Genomic DNA, 20,198 nt, shown 5'->3' on the forward strand with positions numbered 1-20,198 from the left:
GGGCACCGCACGTGAGCACCCCACCCACATTCCTAGCCATGGACACCTGGCCAGCTGTGCTTGGTGAAGGCAGGCACGGGGGCGGCTCTGCGCCTGCGTGGAGGAGGGTGGAGGGGCGGCTCAGGGGCTGCTCAGGCCCACAGAGGGCATCCAAACTGCGGGCTCATTTAAAAACTTTATCCTGAAATAATTTTCCCCTTAAGAGACGTGAAAATGGTGCAGAGGTTTTTGTGTATGCTTCACCTGGGGTCCCCTCATGTTAACCGTACAGACCAATGGTACAGCGACTGAGACCAGAAAACTAAGACTGAGAAAGTACCCTTTAAAGGAATCTACAGACCTTGTTTGAATTGTGCGCATTTTCCCACTAATTTCCCTTCTCTGGTCTGGGATCTGACCCAGGATCCCACGTGGAATCTGCTTCTCGTGTCTCCTTGGTCTCCAGTCAGTGGGAGTGCCTCAGCCTCCTCCTCTTTTAAGACTTTGACACTTCGGAAAAGTCCTGGCCAGTTATTTTGTAGAATTCACTCAGTTTGGGTTCATCGTGATTAGATTGAAGTTGTACATTTCTGGCAAGAATGCTACCCAGGTGACATTGTGCCTTCCCGCTGCATCTTAGCAGAGGGCTCGTGATGTCCGTCTGCTTTATCACTAGTCGTGCTCCGCGGGATCACCTGGGTAAGCTGGTGTCTGCCAGGTGTTTCCTCTACAGAGTTACTGTTTTTTCCTTTTGAAATTAAGTGTCTTATGGGGAGATACTTTGAGACTGTGTAAAGATCCATCAGTGATGCTTGCCTGCAAAACTTAATTCTGTGGTGCTTGCCCCTTTCCATCATGCCTTCTACATTTTTAATCGAAATTCTACTATAAGGAAGCACTGCCCCTTTTCCCCCATTTATTAATTGATTCAATAGGTTATCGTTGTATGGACTCCTGGATATTTATTTTACTCTGGGGGGTGTAATCTATTACTGTCATTATTTTGCTCAAATTGTCTCAGATTCGGCCACTAGGAGCTGCTTAGAAGTGGCTTATGTGTCCTTTCCTTGTGTCCTGCTCCATCATTGTTGAAAACTCCTTACTTTCTGGTACCACAAGATGTTCCCGGCTAATTTTGTCATTTTCTAGCCCAACCCTAGACGGGAACCACTTCTCCAAATGCTTTGTTGAAGAATGGCATTCATTTTTGAAGAGTGGTGTTCACATAGCAAGATCTGGGCACTAGGTGTGCTCGTGGCTGCTGGGCTGTCGTGGACTGTGGGCCCTCTCAGCAGACAGTGAGGAAACACGTGTGTACGCCACCCCTGCACACACACATCCGCGTGCCTTCTAGGTCTGTCCATCTGAACATACGCTAAGAGCTCTGGCACCTCTGATTCCGGCCAGCGCCAACAGGGTTCGTTCTCTCCCTCCCCTTGCCTCATCTCGACAGCTGTCTCTGGCGGTGAGAAGCTGCTCTTGTTGGCTGTGGTATGCTTATTTGATCAGTCCTGTAATTCCCATGAAGTAATTTCAGAATTGCTAACCCACATTCCTGTGAAGAAGCAGTTTGTCTTTGGCCTCACAGCGCGCAGCCCAAACACTGCTTCCCAGAGTCACTGAGGTTAGTCCTTTTCTTCCCCACTCTTTTCAGTGTGATTATGTCATTCATTTGTAATAGGAGTCATTTGTTACTGATTATGTTACATTTTGGGTTCCCTCATATCCTTGTTGATTTTCCCTATGACTTTTCATTCTTCGTTTTACAACTTGATAAAAATACCAAATGTTGGCTCTCTGACTAGTCTTGTAAAACATCTTTTAAACAAGTTCTCTACTGACCTGCTTCTTTCTTCTTGCTTTTCAAGAGTGGGTCTCTCTTTCTCTCTGTGGTGTATGCAGCTGACAACTTGGTCTTACTTCAAGGTGATGGAGTGCAGAAGGCATGCTTAACAGAGAGGACTTATAGTGGATGTGTGAGGTCATAATGGCCAGAAAAAGAAAAATAGGGCCAGCAAGCCTTTTCCAGCTCCCAAAGAAAGCACAAGATGTGTCCCAGGGTATTCTCTCACTCTCTCTCTTTTTTTTTTGCTGAGGAAGATTAGCCCTGAGCGAACATGTGCGCCAGTCTTCCTCCACTTTCTGTGTGGGTCACTGCCACAGCGTGGCTGATGAGAGGTGTAGGTCCACACCCAGGATCCGGACCCGCAAACCGGGGCTACTGAGGCAGAGCATGGCGAACTTAACCATGACGCCATGGGGCCAGCCCCAGTATTCTGGTTTTTCGCTTGGCTTCTTTCACATTGTTCCTTTCATTGTCAAATACTCTTCTACTGTCTGGATATACTACAGTGTGTTTATCTATTCACTTGTTGGTGGACGTCTGAGTTGTGGGCAATTTGGGGCTATTACCTATAAAACTGCTAGGAATATTCATGTACAAATCTTCCTGTGAACCCATGCTTTCGTTTCTCTTGGGTAGATGCCTAGCACTCAGACCTGTGGCTGGTATTGTGGGTATTAAGAGACTGCCAGATTGTTTCCCCAAGAGGCTGAGCACTTTGTGATGCCCTCAGATTGGCTGAGTTCCCTTCCTCCACATCCTCTTCAGCACTCGGGAGGTCGTTCTCATGGGTGTGCAGTGGTGTCTTATTGTGGTTTAAATTTGCATTTCCCTAGTGACTTATGGTGTTGATTATCTTTTCATATGCTGTTTGTAATCCATATATCTTCTTTGATGAAGTATTTATTCAGATCTTCTGCCCTTTTTTTTTTAAAGAGTTTATTTTTTTCATTTTTCTCCCCAAAGCCCCCCAGTACCTCGTTGTATATTCTTCTTTGTGGGTCCTTCTAGTTGTGGCATGTGGGACGCCGCCTCAGCATGGTTTGATGAGCAGTGCCATGTCCGCGGCCAGGATTCAAACCAACGAAACACTGGGCCACCTGCAGCGGAGCGTGTGAACTTAACCACTCATCTTCTGCCCATTTTTTAATTGGGGTCGTTTTGTTTTCTTTTTATTGAGTTTTAGAGTTCTTTATATAGTCTGGATAGATGTCCATCCAGATATATGATTTCGAAAATATCTCCTCCCTATTAGTGGATTGCCCTTCGTCTCTTAAGTGTCTTTTGAAGAGCAAAAATTTTCAATTGTGCAAAGGCTAATTTATCAGTTTTTCCTTCTGTGGCTTGTTTCTGTCTTTAGCCTCCCCTGGGTCTTTGCCTGGCAGAGACATGTTGCTCTCCAGTGCTTTCAAGAAGATGTTTCTTGGGGCTGGCCCCGTGGCCGAGTAGTTAAGTTCGCGCGCTCCACTGCAGGCGGCCCACTGTTTCGTTGGTTCGAATCCTGGGCGTGGACATGGCACTGCTCATCAAACCACGCTGAGGCAGCGTCCCACATGCCACAACTAGAAGGACCCACAACAAAGAATATACAACTATGTACCGGGGGGCTTTGGAGAGAAAAAATAAAATCTTAAAAAAAAAAAAGAAGATGTTTCTCGTATTTTCTACAGATTATGACTGTGTCTCTTTTCAGGAGGGCTGGTCAGAAGTAGCTGGTTCACCAGAGCAGAAGTCACTTTCTATCAGATTACGTTCTGTCAAATAGTTTTTCTGAAGATTGCAATTTGGGGTTAAGTTTGGGATATTTTCTGAACCATCACTTGACTGGGTTTGTCTCATTATTCGTTAAATGTTTAAAACCCTGCAGGTTTGTGTGAATGATGATCTGGTTGCAAAGAACTTCGCTTGTTACGTGTCACCCGTGGAGAGTAAAAACCTTGATTCTTTAGAGAAACCAAGACTGGATATAAAGTCAGCATCCTTTTCTAATAAACTCAATCCGGCGCTTACTCTCTGGCCAATGTTTTTGCAAGGAAAGGATTCTCAAGGAGTGAAAAGTGAGTGGATTCTCACCATATGTTTCCTTTAAACTCAAAGTCTCATTTGTGGGAATCTTAGTGTTTTGATGTAAGTTGTTGTACTGACTTTTCCCCACATGGAGGCTTGGGGAGAGAGACTCGGACTCTGAGTTTAGTATTTTCATTTTAATCCCCCTGAGTTTGGGACAGGTTTTGAGGTCCTAAACCTGCTACAGTTTGTTTTTACGAGACCAGGAAAAAACTGTTCTCAATTTCTTATTAACATGGAGTTGTATTTTCAGAAGTCACCATATTCATAATTTAAAGATATTACCAAATCGAGGTTTTGTATGTTTAGAGTTTTAGAAACTTTAAAGATTTTTATTTTTTTCCTTTTTCTCCCCAAAGCCCCCCGGTACATAGTTGTGTATTCTTAGTTGTGGGTCCTTCTAGTTGTGGCATGTGGGATGCCGCCGCGGCATGGCTCGATGAGTGGTGCCGTGTCCACACCCAGGATATGGGGCCGGCCCCTAGAAACTTTAAAAGAGCCATTTATTAGCATGAAAATATGAGAGAGTCGGTCATGGACCATAGAAGCTACTTTCAGAGTTTCTCTCCGCCTCCAGTTTTCTTCAGTCCTTTCACGTTGCTCCCCAGCCCCCGAGTTAGGTCTCCCGTAAGCTCACAGCAAAGGAGAGCAGAGGTATACCAACAAATTCACATTTGTATTTGGAGTTTTATTTCATATGTTAATCCGGAAATGTCTTCTTTCTGTCAGATTCGCGTGGTTTAACTTCCCTGGCACAGTCTCTCCAGCATCCGTGGCCCAAGGGTGTTGTTGGTGGCCGGGGGCCCACCGCTGCGATCCTGGGTAAGTCCTGCTGGCTTGCTTTATCTCCTAGGCAGCCTGAAAGAACGCTGAACTGTCTAAAGATTACAGGGTTGTTCAGAAGGGCTACGGTCATTCTCTTTTTTTTAGATTTAACAGAACCAATTTATGATGGAGATGCCGACAGAGGTCATTTGCTGTGTAGTCTGTACTGAGAGGGTCTTAATGTAATGTGCAGAACACAGCAGGCACTGTTCACGTGCAGGCCTGGCTCATTCCGTCCCAGCCAGAGCCTGGGCTGCAGTAATCTGCGGGGATTCCTTGTCCTCAGAGTATGGTGGTGGTGGTTGGTACTGTCAAGCTGTTTCTGACTCCCAGCGACCCTGTGGACAGCAGCGCAGACCCTGCCCGGCTTTTTGCGCCATCCTCTCACCTTCTGGCGCTGTATCAGCTGGTGCTCTGCTGCTATTCGTAAGGCTTTCATGGCCAGTTTGTTCAGAATTAGGTGGCCAGGTCCTTCTTCCTAGTCTGTCTTAGTCTGGAAGCTCCACTGAAACCTTTCCACCACGGGTGACCCTGCTGGAATTTGAAACACTGGTGGCATCGCTTTCAGCATCACAGCAACGTGCAGCTGCCACAATAAGACACCTGACAGATGGGTGGTGTGGCTCCCTGACCTGGAAATGAACCCGGGCTGCGGTGGGGGGAGCGCCAGATCTAACCAATAGACCACGAAGACTGGCTTCTCTGAGTATACATGTGGATCTATCACTGGTTGTTATTTTACGCAATAGGATGGATAAAAATAAGAGGCATTTATGAGGGTAGAAATACTTAGTCTTTAATTCCCTATCTCCAGGATATTTAATGAGCTGGAATTGTTGGACAAGGGTGAAACCTGCCAGCCGCAGATGCTTGGCTCGCCCACGGTGGTGATGCCTCCACGCTTTCACTCTCACTCTGGGTGTGTGTCTACCTGTGGGTGTAATATTTTATATATATCCGTAGTAAACCTCAACTAAATCAAAGCTTTAGTCAACTGAATTATTCCCTCCGCTTAAAATTATTTTAATTACTTTGATAACGTTGTTTATCATGGAAAAAAGATAATCAAAAATTTTTAAAAATCTATCATCTTTAATACCTACTTAAAAATGTTAGAGTTTTCCTTTACAAAGTTTTCCAGATGTGAGGGTGTGTATAAAATTTTTGTTTTACAGATACAGGGATCTTACTATCCATCACTATCTGTGGTGCTTTTTGTTTAATATATGCATGAACTTCTTTCTGGGTCAAATGTATCCAGTATAACACAGATTTAGGGAAATGGGCTCTGGCGTGAGACCATTGGGAATCTGCTCCCACTCTCCCCTCTGTGACATGGGGAGGCATTGTTCCCAAGCTGTGGAGTTGAGTAGATGGGCCTTCCATGTACGGAGTTTGCACGGCACAGCGCCTGGTCCGTGGTGGACTTTGGCGCAAGTGGCGCTGAGCCAGTATTGTGATGTGCCTTCCGTAGGGGTCCCAGATGAGAGCTCCTGCTGAGAGCAGCCCCTGTTACTGATGGGAATGTATTATTTCTGTTAGTATTTTTTCCATTTCCAGTGTAGCAGGAAAAATACCAGGCATTTACATCATGTTTAATCGTTACACAGCTTTCCATTGTATGCATGTATCATTATTATTTTAAGTGGCCCCAGGTTGCTGGACGATAACTGTCTCTTGCTTTTCCTTATTACAGTCAGTGTTGGAATGAATTGTCTATCTTTGCAAAGGAAAAGGTTGATGGTAAACAACAGATTTTCATGTGAAAAACAAAATTATTAGATGTTACTTATCCAAGCAAAGGTTTCCTTTTCCTTGTAATCATTGTGAGACGCTATTTCAACTATATTCTAATTAATTTTTGCTACTTCTCTTTGAAGTTGCCTTATATTTTTTAAGTCAAAGTATAATTCTTGGTTAAACAATCAACTAGTCCAGAAGAGCTGTTATAAGAAGTAATTTTCTCTTGTCCAGCCTCTTCTCACCCTAGGCTGTTCCCTAGAGGTAAATCTTTCTTTCTTTTCCCTTAGCTGTTTATTTTGGCAGTTATCTCCAAGTTTTAAAATAATTGTATTTTACTGTTTCTAGGCTTATCAGTTCTAGACATTGTCTTCACTTCCGTGGCAGATTAGTGCTCATGCCCCTAGTTCACATGTATTCACTCATCAGCTGTTCATGAAGTGCCTACTATGTGTCAGTGCTGTTCTTGGAATTCATAGGGAAAGAAACAGAGTCTCTGCTTTCGTGGAGTTTACTTTCATTTTCTCAGTAAGATTTTTTATTTTAGAATGATACAAACTTCCAGAAAAGTCGGTGAGCGTTACAAAGAACTTTTTTCCTATTTTTTCCTAAACTATCTGAGAATAAGTTGCTGACTGGAATAGCTTGTCTCTCCCCAGCACTGAGTGTGTTTTTCCTAGAAACAAGAATATTTTCAAAAATATTCACAATATAACCATCAAAATCAGGAAGTTAACATTGATACATTGTGATCATTTAACCCGGAGACGCCATTCAAATTTCGCCAGTTGTCCCAATAATTCGTTTATGGCAGAAAGATGCCGCTCAGCATCACATGTTGCATTTAGCTGTCACGTCCCTTTAGCCTCCTTCAGTCTGGAATGTTCCTCAGTCTTTCCTTGACTTTCATGACCTAGACACTTTTGCAGATTATAGACCCGTTATTTTGTAGAATGTGTCTCAATTGTAGCAGATGTTTTTGTCACGATAGGATTCAGTTTATGCATCTTTGTCAGAGATGCCTCAGAAGAGATGCTGCGTTCTTCTTACTCCATCTTATCAGATGACACAAAATTTCAATTTGTCCCGCTACTGATGAGATCCACTTTGATCGCTTATTTAAGGTGGAGCCTGCCAGTCTTCTCCATTGTAAGTTACTCTTTTCCCCTTGTAAATATCTGTAGGCCACTACTATGAAACTTAAATATCTCATGCCTTTTTGTTTGCTAATTAATCCCTATTAGTATGGATTTCTGTTTGAAACCCTGAAACCAACTGTTTCTCCGAGTTGCCCTGGTTCCTTTTAATGCAGAATGGCATTTTGAAGCCAAGATCTGGGAGCTAGGTGTGTTGCTTTCTGCTGGGGTGTTGTTGCTCCCAGGCCCTTGGAGGGGACAGAGCTAGGGACTGTGTGTGTGTGTGTGCACATGTGTATACCTAGTTTATGTCTGTGTCTATTTTATATCTATGATCTTTGTATTGAAAACCAGGAGTTCACACCAATACTTCCGATTGCAATCCTGCTGCTGGATTTATTCTAGTTTTCCGCCTTTCCAAATGTGCAACTCCCTTCTGTGACTGTGGGTGTCCTGCCTCCCATTATCCTTGCTGTGATTACTCATCGGGTCAGTCCCCGTGTAAGGAACTACTCTTCTCGGCTTTGTAATCAACCGCTCTTTCATCGCCATTACTATCCCTTCTGCGCACGTGTGCTCCTCATGCCGCGCATGCCCTGACGTCACTCTCCCAGTGCGGGCCGATACCCATCCGCCACCCCAACCACCATGGAGGGGCTTCCTCCTTTCACGTGGGCGCAGACTCACCCCCTCTTGGGTTCTGTAATCCCACGCTGGGTAGCCTGCCACCCTGACCCTCGCAGAGGCAGCCTCCTCATCCTCCTTGGCTCTGCCACCTTGCTCCAAGCCTCTCCCCTCCTCCATGGCCATGTGCTCACCTCACTGTGTTTGGGCTCTCGGTCACCAGGGTTCCTTCCCCCCTGGTGCGGTTCACATGCCCTTTTCTCTGTCCACCTAACAGTGGGACTGAACTGTTCGCAAGGGGAAGAGCTGCTAATATTATTTTGTAACTCTTTAGGTCTGCTGATCCCCTCAGGTCATCTGCACTCATAATTAGTGTTCTGTATTCTTGTCTACAGATTGAGGGTTTTTTTTCCTTTTAAAATAGACTGTATTTTTTAGAGCAGTTTTAGGTACACAGCAAAATTGAGCAGAAAGTATAGAGATTTCCCATATACCCCCTGTCCCCACACATGCGTGACCTCCCTCATTAGCAACATCTCCCATCACGTGAAACATCTGGAGCAATTGGTGAACCTACATTGACAGTCATTGTCACCCAGGGTCCATAGTCTCCATTAGGGTTTAATCTTGGTGCTATGCATTCTATGGATTTTGACAAATGTATAATGACCTATATCCACCATTACAGTATCATACAGAGTAGTTTCACTGCTCTCAAAATACCCTGTGTTCTGCCTTTCATCCCTCCTTCACCCCTACTCTCTGGCAACACTAGTCTTTCTATTACCTTTTCCAGAATGTTGTATAGTTGGAATCGTACAGTATGTAGCCTTTGCAAATTGGCTCCTTTCATTTGGTCATATGCATTTAAGACTCCTCCCTGTCTTTTCGTGGCTTGATAGCTCATTTCTTTTTAACACAATAGTATTTCATTGTCTGGATGTCCCACAGTTTATCCATCCGTTCACCTTATGAAAAACACCTTGGTTGCTTCCAGGTTTTGGCAATTATGAATGAAGCTGCTATAAACATTTGTGTGCAGGTTTTTGTGTAGACGTAAGTTTTCACCACACCTGGGTAAATGCCAAGGAGTGTGGTTGCTGGATCGTGTGGTAAGAGTGTGTTCACCAGTAATGGCTGGGAGTTGCCGTTGCTCCACGTCCTCACTAGCATTTGCTGTCGTCAGTGTTCTTTATTTTGGCCATCCTAATATGTGTGTAGTGCTATCTCGTTGTTGTTTTAATTTGCATTTCCCTAATGATATGGTGTAGAGCATCTTTTCATGTGCTTATTTGACATCTGTATATCTTTTTTGGTGAAGTTTCTGAGCTTTTTGCCTATTTTTTCATCGGGTTGTTTGCTCTCTTATTGTTGAGTTTTGAGAGTTCTTCGTATAGTTTGGTTAACAGTTCTTTATCAGACACATGTTTTGCAGAACTTTTCTCCCAGTCTCTGGCTGTCCATGGCTCGTCTTCTCATTCCCCTAGCAGTTTCTTTCACAGAACAGAAGTTTTTAATTTTACTGAAGTCCATCTCATCAATTACTTCTTTCATGGATCATGCCTTTGGTGTTGTACCTAAAAAGTCATCACCGTACCCAAGATAATTTATATTTTATGCTATGTTATTCTCTAGGTGTTTTATAAATTTTTGTTTTACATTTAGATCTGTGATCCACTGTGAGTTGATTTTTCTGAAGAATGTGTGGTCTATGTCTAGACTGATTTTTTTGCAAGTGGGTATCTAGTTTTTCTGGCGCCCTTTGTTAAAAAGACCATGTTTTCTCCATCGTATTGCCTTTGATCCTTTGTCAAAGACAAGCTGACTATATTTATGTGTGTCTATTTCTGGACTTTGTATTCTGTTTCATGGATCTGTTTGTCTATTCTTTGTCCAAAACCGCACTGTCTTGGTTACTGGAGCTTTATGGTAGGTCTTAAAGTTGGGTTTATCAGTCCTCCAACTTTGTTCTTCTCTTTCAGTATTGTATTGGTTATTCTGGATCTTTTGCCTCTCCTTATAAACTTTAAAGTCAGATTGTCAGTACCCACAAAATAACTTGCTGGGATTTTGATTGGAATTGCATTGAATACATAGATCAAATTGAGAAGAACTAACATGTTGACAATATTGAGTCTTCCTAACCATGAACATGGGATATCTCTCCATTTATTTAGCTCTTCTTTGATTTTGCTCATCAGAGTTTTGTAGTTTTCCTCATTAGATCTTGTAGATATTTTTTCAATTTATCCCCAAGTATTTCATTTCGGGGAATAATGTAAATGATATTGTGTTTTTAGTTTCAACTTCTACTTGTTCATTGCTGTTAAATAGGAAAACGATTGATTTTGTATATTAACCTTGTAGCCAGCTACCTTGATATAATTGCTTAGTAGTTTCAGGAGTTTTTTGGTCAGTTCTTTTCAGATTTTCTACTTGGATGATCATGTCGTCTGCAAACAAAGACTGTTTTGTTTCTTCCTTCCCGATCTGTACCTTTTATTTCCTTTTCTTGTCATGTTGCGTAAGCTAGGATTTCCAGTACAATGTTGAAAAGGAGTGGCAAGAGGAGACATCTTTGCCTTGTACCTGATCTCAGCAGGAAAGTGTCCAGCTTCTCGTCATGAAGTATGGTTTTAGCTGTAGATTTCTGTAGATACACTTTATCCATTTGAGAAAGTTTTCCTCTATTCCTGGTTTGTTGAGAGTTTTTATCGACAACGAATAGTTGTCGGATTTTGTCAGATTTTTTTCTGTATCTATTGTTATGATTATGTGATTTTTTTCTTTAAATTATTAATGTGATGGATTACATTTATTGGCTTTCTAATGTTGAACCAGCCTTGCATACCTGGGATAAACCCCACTTGGTCATGATTTATAATTCTTTTTATACATTTTTGGATTCAGTTTGCAAATATTTTGTTGAGGATTTTGCATTGTTCACGAGAGATATTGGTCTGCAGTTTTGTTTTCTTGTAACATTTTTCTCTTGTTTTGGTATTAGAGTAATAATACTGGCCTCATAGAATGAGTTAGGAAGCATTTCCTCTGCTTCTGTCTTCTGGAAGACATTATAGAGAATTGGTATGATTTCTTCCTTAAATATTTGATAGAATTCACCAGGAGGCTTACTGCGTTTTGTTTTGGAAGGTTATTAATTATGGTTCAATTTCTTTAATAGATATAGGCCTATTCAGATTTTCTATTTCTTCTTGTGTGAGTTTTGCCTGATTGTGTCTTTCAAGAAATTGGTCAATTTTCATCTAGGTCATCAAATTTATAGGGATACAGTTGTTCATAGGATTACTTTATTATCCTTTTAGTGTTTATGGGATCTGTAGTGATATCTCTCCTTTTATTTCTATTTTTTTTTTTAAGATTTTATTTTTTTCCTTTTTCTCCCCAAAGTCCCCTGGTACATAGTTGTATATTCTTCGTTGTGGGTCCTTCTAGTTGTGGCATGTGGGACGCTGCCTCAGCGTGGTTTGACGAGCAGTGCCATGTCCACGCCCAGGATTCAAACCAACAAAACACTGGGCCGCCTGCAGCGGAGTGCGCGAACTTAACCACTCGGCCACGGGGCCAGCCCCTCCTTTTATTTCTATTAATAGAAATAGATATTAGTAATACTAGATATTAGTAATTTGTATCATCTTTTTCTTAGTTGGCCTGGCTAGAGGGTTATTGATTTTATTGATCTTTTCAAAGAACCACACTATGTGTGCCCTCAAAATTTGTATGTTGAAGCCCTAACCACTTTGGAGATAGAGTCTTTAAGAGGTAATTAGGCTAAGTGAGGTCTTAAGAGTGGAGACCTAATCCAATAGGGCTGGAGGAAAAGATACCAGCGCCCTCTGTCTGCCATCTGAGGATATGCAAGAAGGCAGCTGTCTGCAAGCCAGGGAGAGAGCTCTCACCAGGAACCAAATAAGCTGGCACCTTGGTTGTGGATTTCCCAGCCTCCAGAACTGTGAGAAAATAAATTTCTGTGTTTAAGCCACCAGGTTATGGTATTTTGTTACGGCAGCTCCAGCAGACTACTACAAACCTGCTTTTGCTTTTATTGATTTTCTTGATTGTTTTCCTGCTTTCAGTTTCATTGATTTTTGCTCTAATTTTTATTGTTTCTTTTATTCTGTTTACTACGGATTTAATTACTCTTCTTTTTCTAGTTTCCTAAGGTGGAAGCTTATATTATTGATTTTAGCTCTTCTTTTCTGATATACCCATTTAATGGTGTAAATTGCCCTCTAAGCACTGCTTTCACTGCATTCCACAAATTTTGATGTTTTATTATTTTTTTCATTTAGTTCAAAATATTTAAAAATTTCTCCTGAAATTTCTTCTTGATCCATGTATTATTTAGAAGTGTGTTGTTTAATCTCCAAGTGCTTTGGGATTTTCCAGCTATCTTTTTGTTATTGAGTTAGTTTAATTCCATTGTGGTCTGAGACCATACATTGTATAATCTCTGTTCTTTTAAATTTGTTAAGATGTGATCGTGGTCCAGGATGTGGTCTATCTTTGTGTATGTTCCATTTGAGCTTGAGAACAGGGTGTACTCTGCTGCTGGATGAAGTAGTTTGTAAATATCAATTAAATCCAGTTGATTGATGGTGCTGTTGAATTCAACTATATCCTTACTGCTTTTCTGCCTGATGGATCTGCTCATTTCTTATGGACGGATGTTGAAGTCTCCAACTACTATAGTGGACTCTTTTATTTCTCCTTGGAATTCTATCAGTTTTTGCCTAACATATTTTGATGCTCTCTTGTTAGGCATATACAAGTTAAGAATTGTTATGTTTTCTCAGAGAACTGACTCCTTTATCATTATGTAATGCCTCTGTTCTTCATAATTTCCCTTGTTCCGAAGTTGGCTCTGTCTGAAATTAACATAGCTACTTCAGTTTTCTTTGATTAGTGTCAGCATGGCATATCTTTCTCCATTTTCTTTTAATCTGTATGTGTCTTTATCTTTAAAGTGGGTTTCTTGTAGACAACATATAGTTGGGTCTTGTTTTTTCTCCCCTCTGACAATCTCTGTCTTTTATTTGGTGTATTTAGACCATTGCCATTTAAAGTGATTATTGATTTAGTTGGATTAATCTTTGCCATATTTGTTACTGTTTTCTATTCATTCCCCTTATTTTTTGTTCCTATTTTTGTCTTCCAGTCTTTGCCATTTGTGGTTTTAGTTGAGCATGTTATGTAATTCTGTTTTCTTTCCTTTCTTAACATATCAGTTATACTTCTTTTTTTTCCCCTTTTTTAAATAATTGCCTTATGGTTTGCAATATGCATTTACAACCGGTCCAAGTCCACTTTCAGATAGCATTACGCCTCTTCACAGGCAGCACAGATGCCTTATAATAACCAAATATTCCTGCTTCCTCCCTCCTGTTCCTGGTATCACTGTTGTCATTCAATTCACTTATACCTAAGCATACATAGGCATACACACACACATATATAAGCATAAATAATCAATAATCGAATGCATTGTTTTTATTATTATTCAAACAAACTGTTATCTATTAGATAAATTTTAAAAAAGAAGAAGTTTTAATTTGCCTTCCCTGCCTCCTTCTCTAATGCACATATCCTCCAGCTTGAAGGCTCTCCACAGCTGAGCGCAGTCTACTGCTCAACCGCCAAAGGCATTCTTCATTTCTGTTAGGGCGTTTTTCTCTTCGTGTTTCTTTCTTAGCATTTCCATCTCTCTGCTTCTGTGACCCATCTGTTCTTGCATATTGTTTACTTTTCCCACTAGAGCCCTTCACCTATTGATCATAGCTGTTTTAAATTCCTGGTGTGATAATTCCAACATCCCTGCATATCTCAGACTGGTTCTGATGCTTGCCTTGGCTCTGCAAACTGTGTCTTTTGCCCTTTGGTGTGCCTTGTAATTTTTTAGCTTAAAGCCAGACATGAAATACTGAGTGAAAGGAGCTCTGGTAAATAGGCCTTTAGTGATATGGTGGTAAGCTGTAAGCGGAGGAGAAGGGTTCTGTAGTGCTGTGATGACGTCTCAGTCTTTTCGAGCCTGTGATTCTGGGCTGTGACCGTCTCATGTGCTTTTCAGTCCTCCACTTCTCCTGCCTTAGGAAGGGCAGGCTGGCTAGCGGGGATCGAGTTGGGTATTTCCCTTCCCACAGGGAGGTTAGTCTGATAAAACCCCAATAGTTCAGGCTCTGGTTAGTTTGTCCTGAGGGCAGGCCTTGTTAAGAAGAACAGATGCCCTGCCTCCGCCTCCTGGAAGCCTAAGGGAATTTTCCTATGATCTCCGCTGTGAGACCCTGGTGGAGCTCCAGAAGGTAAAGTCACAAAAGCGTGTGTGTGTTGGGGGTCCTGCAGTTTTTCGCTCCCGTTTCCCCGCGGAGCCTCCAGCAGCATGTCACTTGCGGTTCAGGTTCTCCTGTTCCTGTGCTCGTTCCCAGGGCGGTTTCTGCTCGGGTCGCCTGTGCTTCTCTGTGTGTGCCTGTCTGTCCCGCCACTGTGGGGGAAGGCAGTTTGCCTGTGACCTCATTTTCTGTCAGATCTAAGAAGAGTTTGACCGGCTTTTCGCTTGTTACAGTGAGTGGCGAGTTCCAGCCTCCTCCCAGGCCAGAACCAAAGCCGGAGGGTGAGTGGAGTTGTTAAATTTAAGGTTGATAAATACAAGGTTACAGCGTTTATTTCTTCTTGGAGCTTCCAGTTGCTTTTCTTTTTTCTACTTACCTTGTCTGTCTTTATTGACTCCTTAAATTGTCCCGGATTCTCAGGTTAGTATCCTGTATCTGTATGATTTGAGTCTTAAAGTTTATTGAGACTTGTATTATGACCCCAGAATATGGTCTCTCTAGAAAAACGTTGTGTGTGTACTTGAGAAGAATATGTGTTCTGCTGTTGTTGGGTAGAGGACGTAGAAATGTCACTTAGGGCACATGGGTCCATAGTGTCATTCGAGTCGTCTCTGTCTGTGTTGATTTTCCGTCAACTGTTCTATCAACTATTGAGAGAGAGGTGTTAAAATCTGCAACCGTGTGATTGTTTTATTTCTCTCTCCTTTCAGTTCCATCAGGTTTTGCTTCATGTATTTTGAAGCTCTGTTATTTAGGAACACAAAGATTTAGAATTTTTATGTCCTCTCGATGAATTGACCTGTGTCATTATTAAGTGACTCTCTTTATCTCAGATAATATTCTTTGATCTAAAGTCTACTTTGTCTAATTTTAATGTAGCTACTCCAGATTTCTTTTGATTAATGTAGCATAGTATAGCTTTTTCTCTCCTTTTACTTTTAACCTATTGTCTCTATATTTCAAGGGGTTTCTTTGTAGGCAGCATACATTGGGTCTTGCTTTCTAATCCAGTCTGTCAATCTTTGCATTTTAATGGGATCTTTTTTGAGGGGGAGTTTATGAGGAAGTTTGGCCCTGAGCTAATATCTGTTGGCAATCCTCCTCTTTTTGCTTGAGGAAGATTGTCGCTGAGCTAACATCTGTGCCCATCTTCCTCTATTTTATGTAGGATGCTGCCACAATGTGGCTTGATAAGCAGTGTGTAAGTCCACGCCTGGGATCCGAACATGCGAACCCCAGGCTGCCAAAGTGGAGTGTGCAAACTTAACCACTGCGCCACCAGGCCAGCCCCTTAATTGGATTGTTTAAATAATTTATGTTTAATGTAATTTATTGATGTTGTTGGGTTTAAAAGTACCATCTTACTATTAGTTATCTGTTTGTCCCATCTGTTCTTTGTTCCCTTTTCCCTATTTTTCTGACTTCTTTTTAATTAGTACCTTTTATGCTTCCGTGTTCTGTCCTTTGTTAGCTCATTAGCTGTAACATTGTGTTTTGTACTCTTAGTGGTTGCTGTAGGGTTTGTAGAATACATTTTTACTCCTCCTGTTCTGCCTTTAAATAATTTTAGGGCCCTTCATGTATAAGGTCAGAGCTTACAACAGTGGGCTTCTATTTTCTCTCTCTCCACCTATGTTCCATTGCTGTCATGTTTTCTTTTTAATTGAGGTTATGATAGCTTACGACCCTGGGAAATTTCAATCGTACATTGTTGTCTGTCAGTCATCTTACAGGTGCTCCCCTTCACCCTTCGTGCCCACTCCCCGTTCCCCTCCCCCCCGGTAACCACTAGTCTGTTCTCTTTGTCCGTGTGTTTGTTTATCTTCCACATATGAGTGAAATCATATGGTGTTTGTCTTTCTCTGTCTGGCTTATTTTGCCTAACATAATACCTTCAAGGTCCATCCATGTTGTTGTGAATGGGACAGTATTATCCTTTTTTATGGTTAAATAGTATTCCATTGTGTATATATATATATATATATATATATACACCACATCTTCTTTATCCAGTCATCAGTTGATGGGCATTTAGGTTGCTTCCATGTCTTGGCTATCGTAAATAATGCTGCAATGAACATTGGGGTGCATGGGACTTTTGGAATTGCTGATTTCAAGTTCTTTGGATAGATACCCAGTAGTGGGATGGCTGGATCGTATGGTAGTTCTATTTTTAACTTTTTGAGAAATCTCCATACTGTTTTCCATAGTGGCTGCACCAGTTTGCATTCCCACCAGCAGTATATGAGGGTTCCTTTTTCTCAACAACCTTTCCAACATTTGTTATTTTTTGTCTTGGTTATTTTAGCCATTCTAGCGGATGTAAGGTGCTATCTTAGTGTAGTTTTGATTTGCATTTCTCTGATGATCAGTGATGATGAGCATGTTTTCATGTGCCTGTTGGTCATCTGTATATGTTCTTTGGCGAAATGTCTGCTCATATCCCCTGCCCATTTTTTGATCAGGTTGGTTGATTTTTTGTTGTTGAATTGTGTGAGTTCTTTATATATTATGGAGATTAACCCTTTATCGGATATATGATTTGCAAATATTTTTTCCCAGTTGGTGCGTTGTGTTTTTGTTTCAATCCTGTTTTCCCTTGCCTTGTAGAGGCTCTTTAGCCTGCTGAAGTCCCATTTGTTTATTCTTTCTATTGTTTCCCTTGTCTGAGAAGACCTGGTGTCTGAAAAGATCCTTTTAAGACTGATGTCAAAGAGTGTACTGCCTATATTTTCTTCCAGAAGTCTTATGGTTTCAGGTCTTTGATCCATTTTGAGTTTATTTTTGTGAATGGCATAAAAGAATGGTCTATTTTCATTCTTTTACATGTGGCTGTCTGGTTTTCCCAACACCATTTGTTGAAGAGACTTTCCTTTCTCCATTGTGTTTTCTCAGCTCCTTTGTGAAAGATTAGCTGTCCATAGACGTGTGGTTTTATTTCTGGGCTTTCAATTCTGTTCCATTGATCTGTGTGCCTGTTTTTGTATCAGTACCATGCTGTTTTGATTACTGTAGCTTTGTAGTATATTTTGAAGTCAGGGATTGTGATGCCTCCAGCTTTGTTCTTTTTTCTCAGGATTGCTTTAGCAATTTGGGGTCTTTTCTTTGTTCTATTTCTGTGAAGAATGTCATTGGGATTCTGATTGGGATTGCATTGAATCTGTAGATTGCTTTAGGTAGTATGGACGTTTTAACTATGTTTATTCTTCCAATCCATGTGCATGGAATGTCTTTCCATCTCTTTGTATCAGTTTCTTTCAGGAAAGTCTTATAGTTTTCATTGGTTAAATTTATTCCAAGGTATTTTATTCTTTTTGTTGGAATTGTGAATGGAATTGTGTTGACTTCTCTTTCTGTTAGTTCATTATTAGAGTATAGAAATGCTACTGATTTATGTAAGTTGATTTTGTACCCTGCAACTTTGCTGTACTTGTTGATTACTTCTAGTAGCTTTCTGATGGATTTTTTAGGGCTTTCTATATATAAGATCATGTCATCTGCAAACAGCAAGAATTTCACTTCTTCATTGCCTGTTTGGATTCCTTTTATTTCTTTTTTTTGACTAATTGCTCTGGCCAAGACTTCCAGTACTATGTTGAATAAGAGTGGTGAGAGTGGACACCCTTGTCTTCTTCCTGTTCTCAGAGAGATGGCTTTCAATTTTTCCCCCTGAGTATGATGTTGGCTGTGGGTTTGTCATATGTGGCCTTTATTATGTTGAGGTACTTTCCTTCTATCCCCATTTTATTGAGAGTTTTTATGATAAATGGATGTTGGATCTTGTCCAATGCTTTCTCTGTGTCTATTGAGATGGTCATGTGGTTTTTGTTCCTCATTTTGTTCATGTCATCTATCACATTGGTTGACTTGCAGGTTTTGAACCATTTGGGTCTCTCTGGTGTAAATCCCATTTGATGATGGTGTATGATCTTTTTAATGTATCTCTGTATTCGGTTTGTCAGTATTTTGTTGAGGATTTTTGCATCTATGTTTATCACTGATACTGGCCTGTAGTTTCCCTTCTTTGTGTTGTCCTTGTCTGGTTTTGGGATCAGGGTCATGTTGACCTCTTAGAGTATGTTAGGAAATGCTCCATCTTCCTCACTTTTCTGGAATAGTTTGAGAAGGATAGGTATTAAATCTTCTTTGAATGTTTGGTAGAATTCTCCAGAGAAGCTGTCTGGTCCTGGACTTTAATTTTTGGGGAGGTTTATGATTGCTGTTTTAATCTCTTTACTTGTGAGTTGTCTATTCAGATTCTCTATTTCTTCTTGATTCAATTTTTGGAGGTTGTAAGAGTCTAAGAATTTATCTATTTCTTCTAGGTTGTCCAATTTGTTGGTATATAGTTTTTCATAGTATTCTCTTATAATCTTTTGTATTTCTTTGGTAGCCATTGTAATTTCTCTTCTTTCATTTCTGATTTTATTTATTTGAGTCTTCTCTCTTTTTTTATTAGTTAATCTAGCTAAGGGATTGTCAATTTTGTTTATTTTCTTGAGGAACCAGCTCTTTGTTTCATTGATCCTTTCTACTGTCTTTTTTGTTTTGATTTCATTTATTTCTGCTCTAATTTTTATTATTTCCCTCCTTCTGCTGACTTTGGGCTTTGTTTGTTCTTCTTTTTCTAATTCAATTAGGCGTAGTTTGAGATTGCTTATTTGAGATTTTTCTTGTTTATTGAAGTGAGCCTGTATTGCAGTGAATTTCCCTCTTAGGACTGCTTTTGCTGCATCCCAAATGAGTTGTTATGGTGTGTTTTCATTTTCATTTGTCTCCAGATAATATTTGATTTCTACTTTGATTTCTTCAATGATCCATTGGTCGTTGAGTAGCATGTTGTTTAATCTCCACATCTTTGCCCTTTCCCCAGCTTTATTCTTGTAATTGATTTCTACTTTCATAGTATTATGGTCAGAAAAGATGCTTGATATTATTTCAATCCTCTTAAATTTATTGAGGCTTGCTTTGTTTCCCAATATATGGTCTATCCTTGAGAATGTTCCATGCACCCTTTAGAAGAATGCATAACCTGCTATTTTTGGCTGGAGTGTTCTCTATATATCTATTAAGTCCATCTGGTTTAGTTTTCATTTAAATCTACAATTTCCTTGTTGACTTTCTGTCTGGATGATCTATCCATTGGTGTTAATGGGGTATTGAGGTCCCCTACTATTATTGTAGTGTGGTTGATATGCTGTCATATGTTTTAATTCTACATGTTATAAAGCCCACAATAGATTATCATTTTTAACTAAATAGTTAATTCTCTCTCTCTCTCTGTCTCTTTCTCTCTCCTTCTCCCTCTCGCCCTCTCTTCTCTCTCCCCTGTCTCTCCCTCTCTCCCTCCCCACTCCTCTTTTGAAACAAGAAAGAAGTTTAACTCTCCACCATGTCCTAAAAGTGCAGGTAGGTGCTCAGGGGTCCAGGCCCTTTCTGTCTTGTTGGTACTGCCATCCTTAGGGTTTTGGTGCCATGCTCATGTTGTACAATGATTTATCACTTTGTCTCCAGTCTGTCCAGCTAGTTCAGGAAAAGAGGGAAAGAAGAAAGGGTGGCATGATACAGAGGTTACACACAATTCTTCTGCTTCCACTTCTCTGACCAGAACTTCCTCCTGTACCCATGTTCTTGGGG

At 40.8% G+C, this 20,198-nt stretch overlaps 1 protein-coding gene and 1 long non-coding RNA gene across 5 annotated transcripts in view; both read left to right on the plus strand.

Moving 5' to 3' along the window:
• TDRD12 (tudor domain containing 12) overlaps window positions 1-20,198 on the plus strand; it is an 86,254-nt gene that overhangs the window by 20,717 nt on the left and 45,339 nt on the right. For all 4 annotated transcript variants that reach the window (XM_070557336.1, XM_070557337.1, XM_070557338.1 and 1 more), the window contains exons 8-9: window positions 3,690-3,879; window positions 4,619-4,711. In XM_070557336.1, the coding sequence (XP_070413437.1) occupies window positions 3,690-3,879; window positions 4,619-4,711 (283 nt within the window). The remainder of the gene's footprint in view (window positions 1-3,689; window positions 3,880-4,618; window positions 4,712-20,198) is intronic.
• Window positions 14,251-20,039, plus strand: LOC139073445 (uncharacterized). The gene is made up of 3 exons (XR_011522192.1): window positions 14,251-14,534; window positions 14,795-14,842; window positions 19,933-20,039. It is a non-coding gene; the product is annotated as an uncharacterized lncRNA (long non-coding RNA).

Source organism: Equus przewalskii, chromosome 9 (genome assembly GCF_037783145.1).
Source record: "Equus przewalskii isolate Varuska chromosome 9, EquPr2, whole genome shotgun sequence".
NCBI classification, from domain to species: domain Eukaryota; kingdom Metazoa; phylum Chordata; class Mammalia; order Perissodactyla; family Equidae; genus Equus; species Equus przewalskii.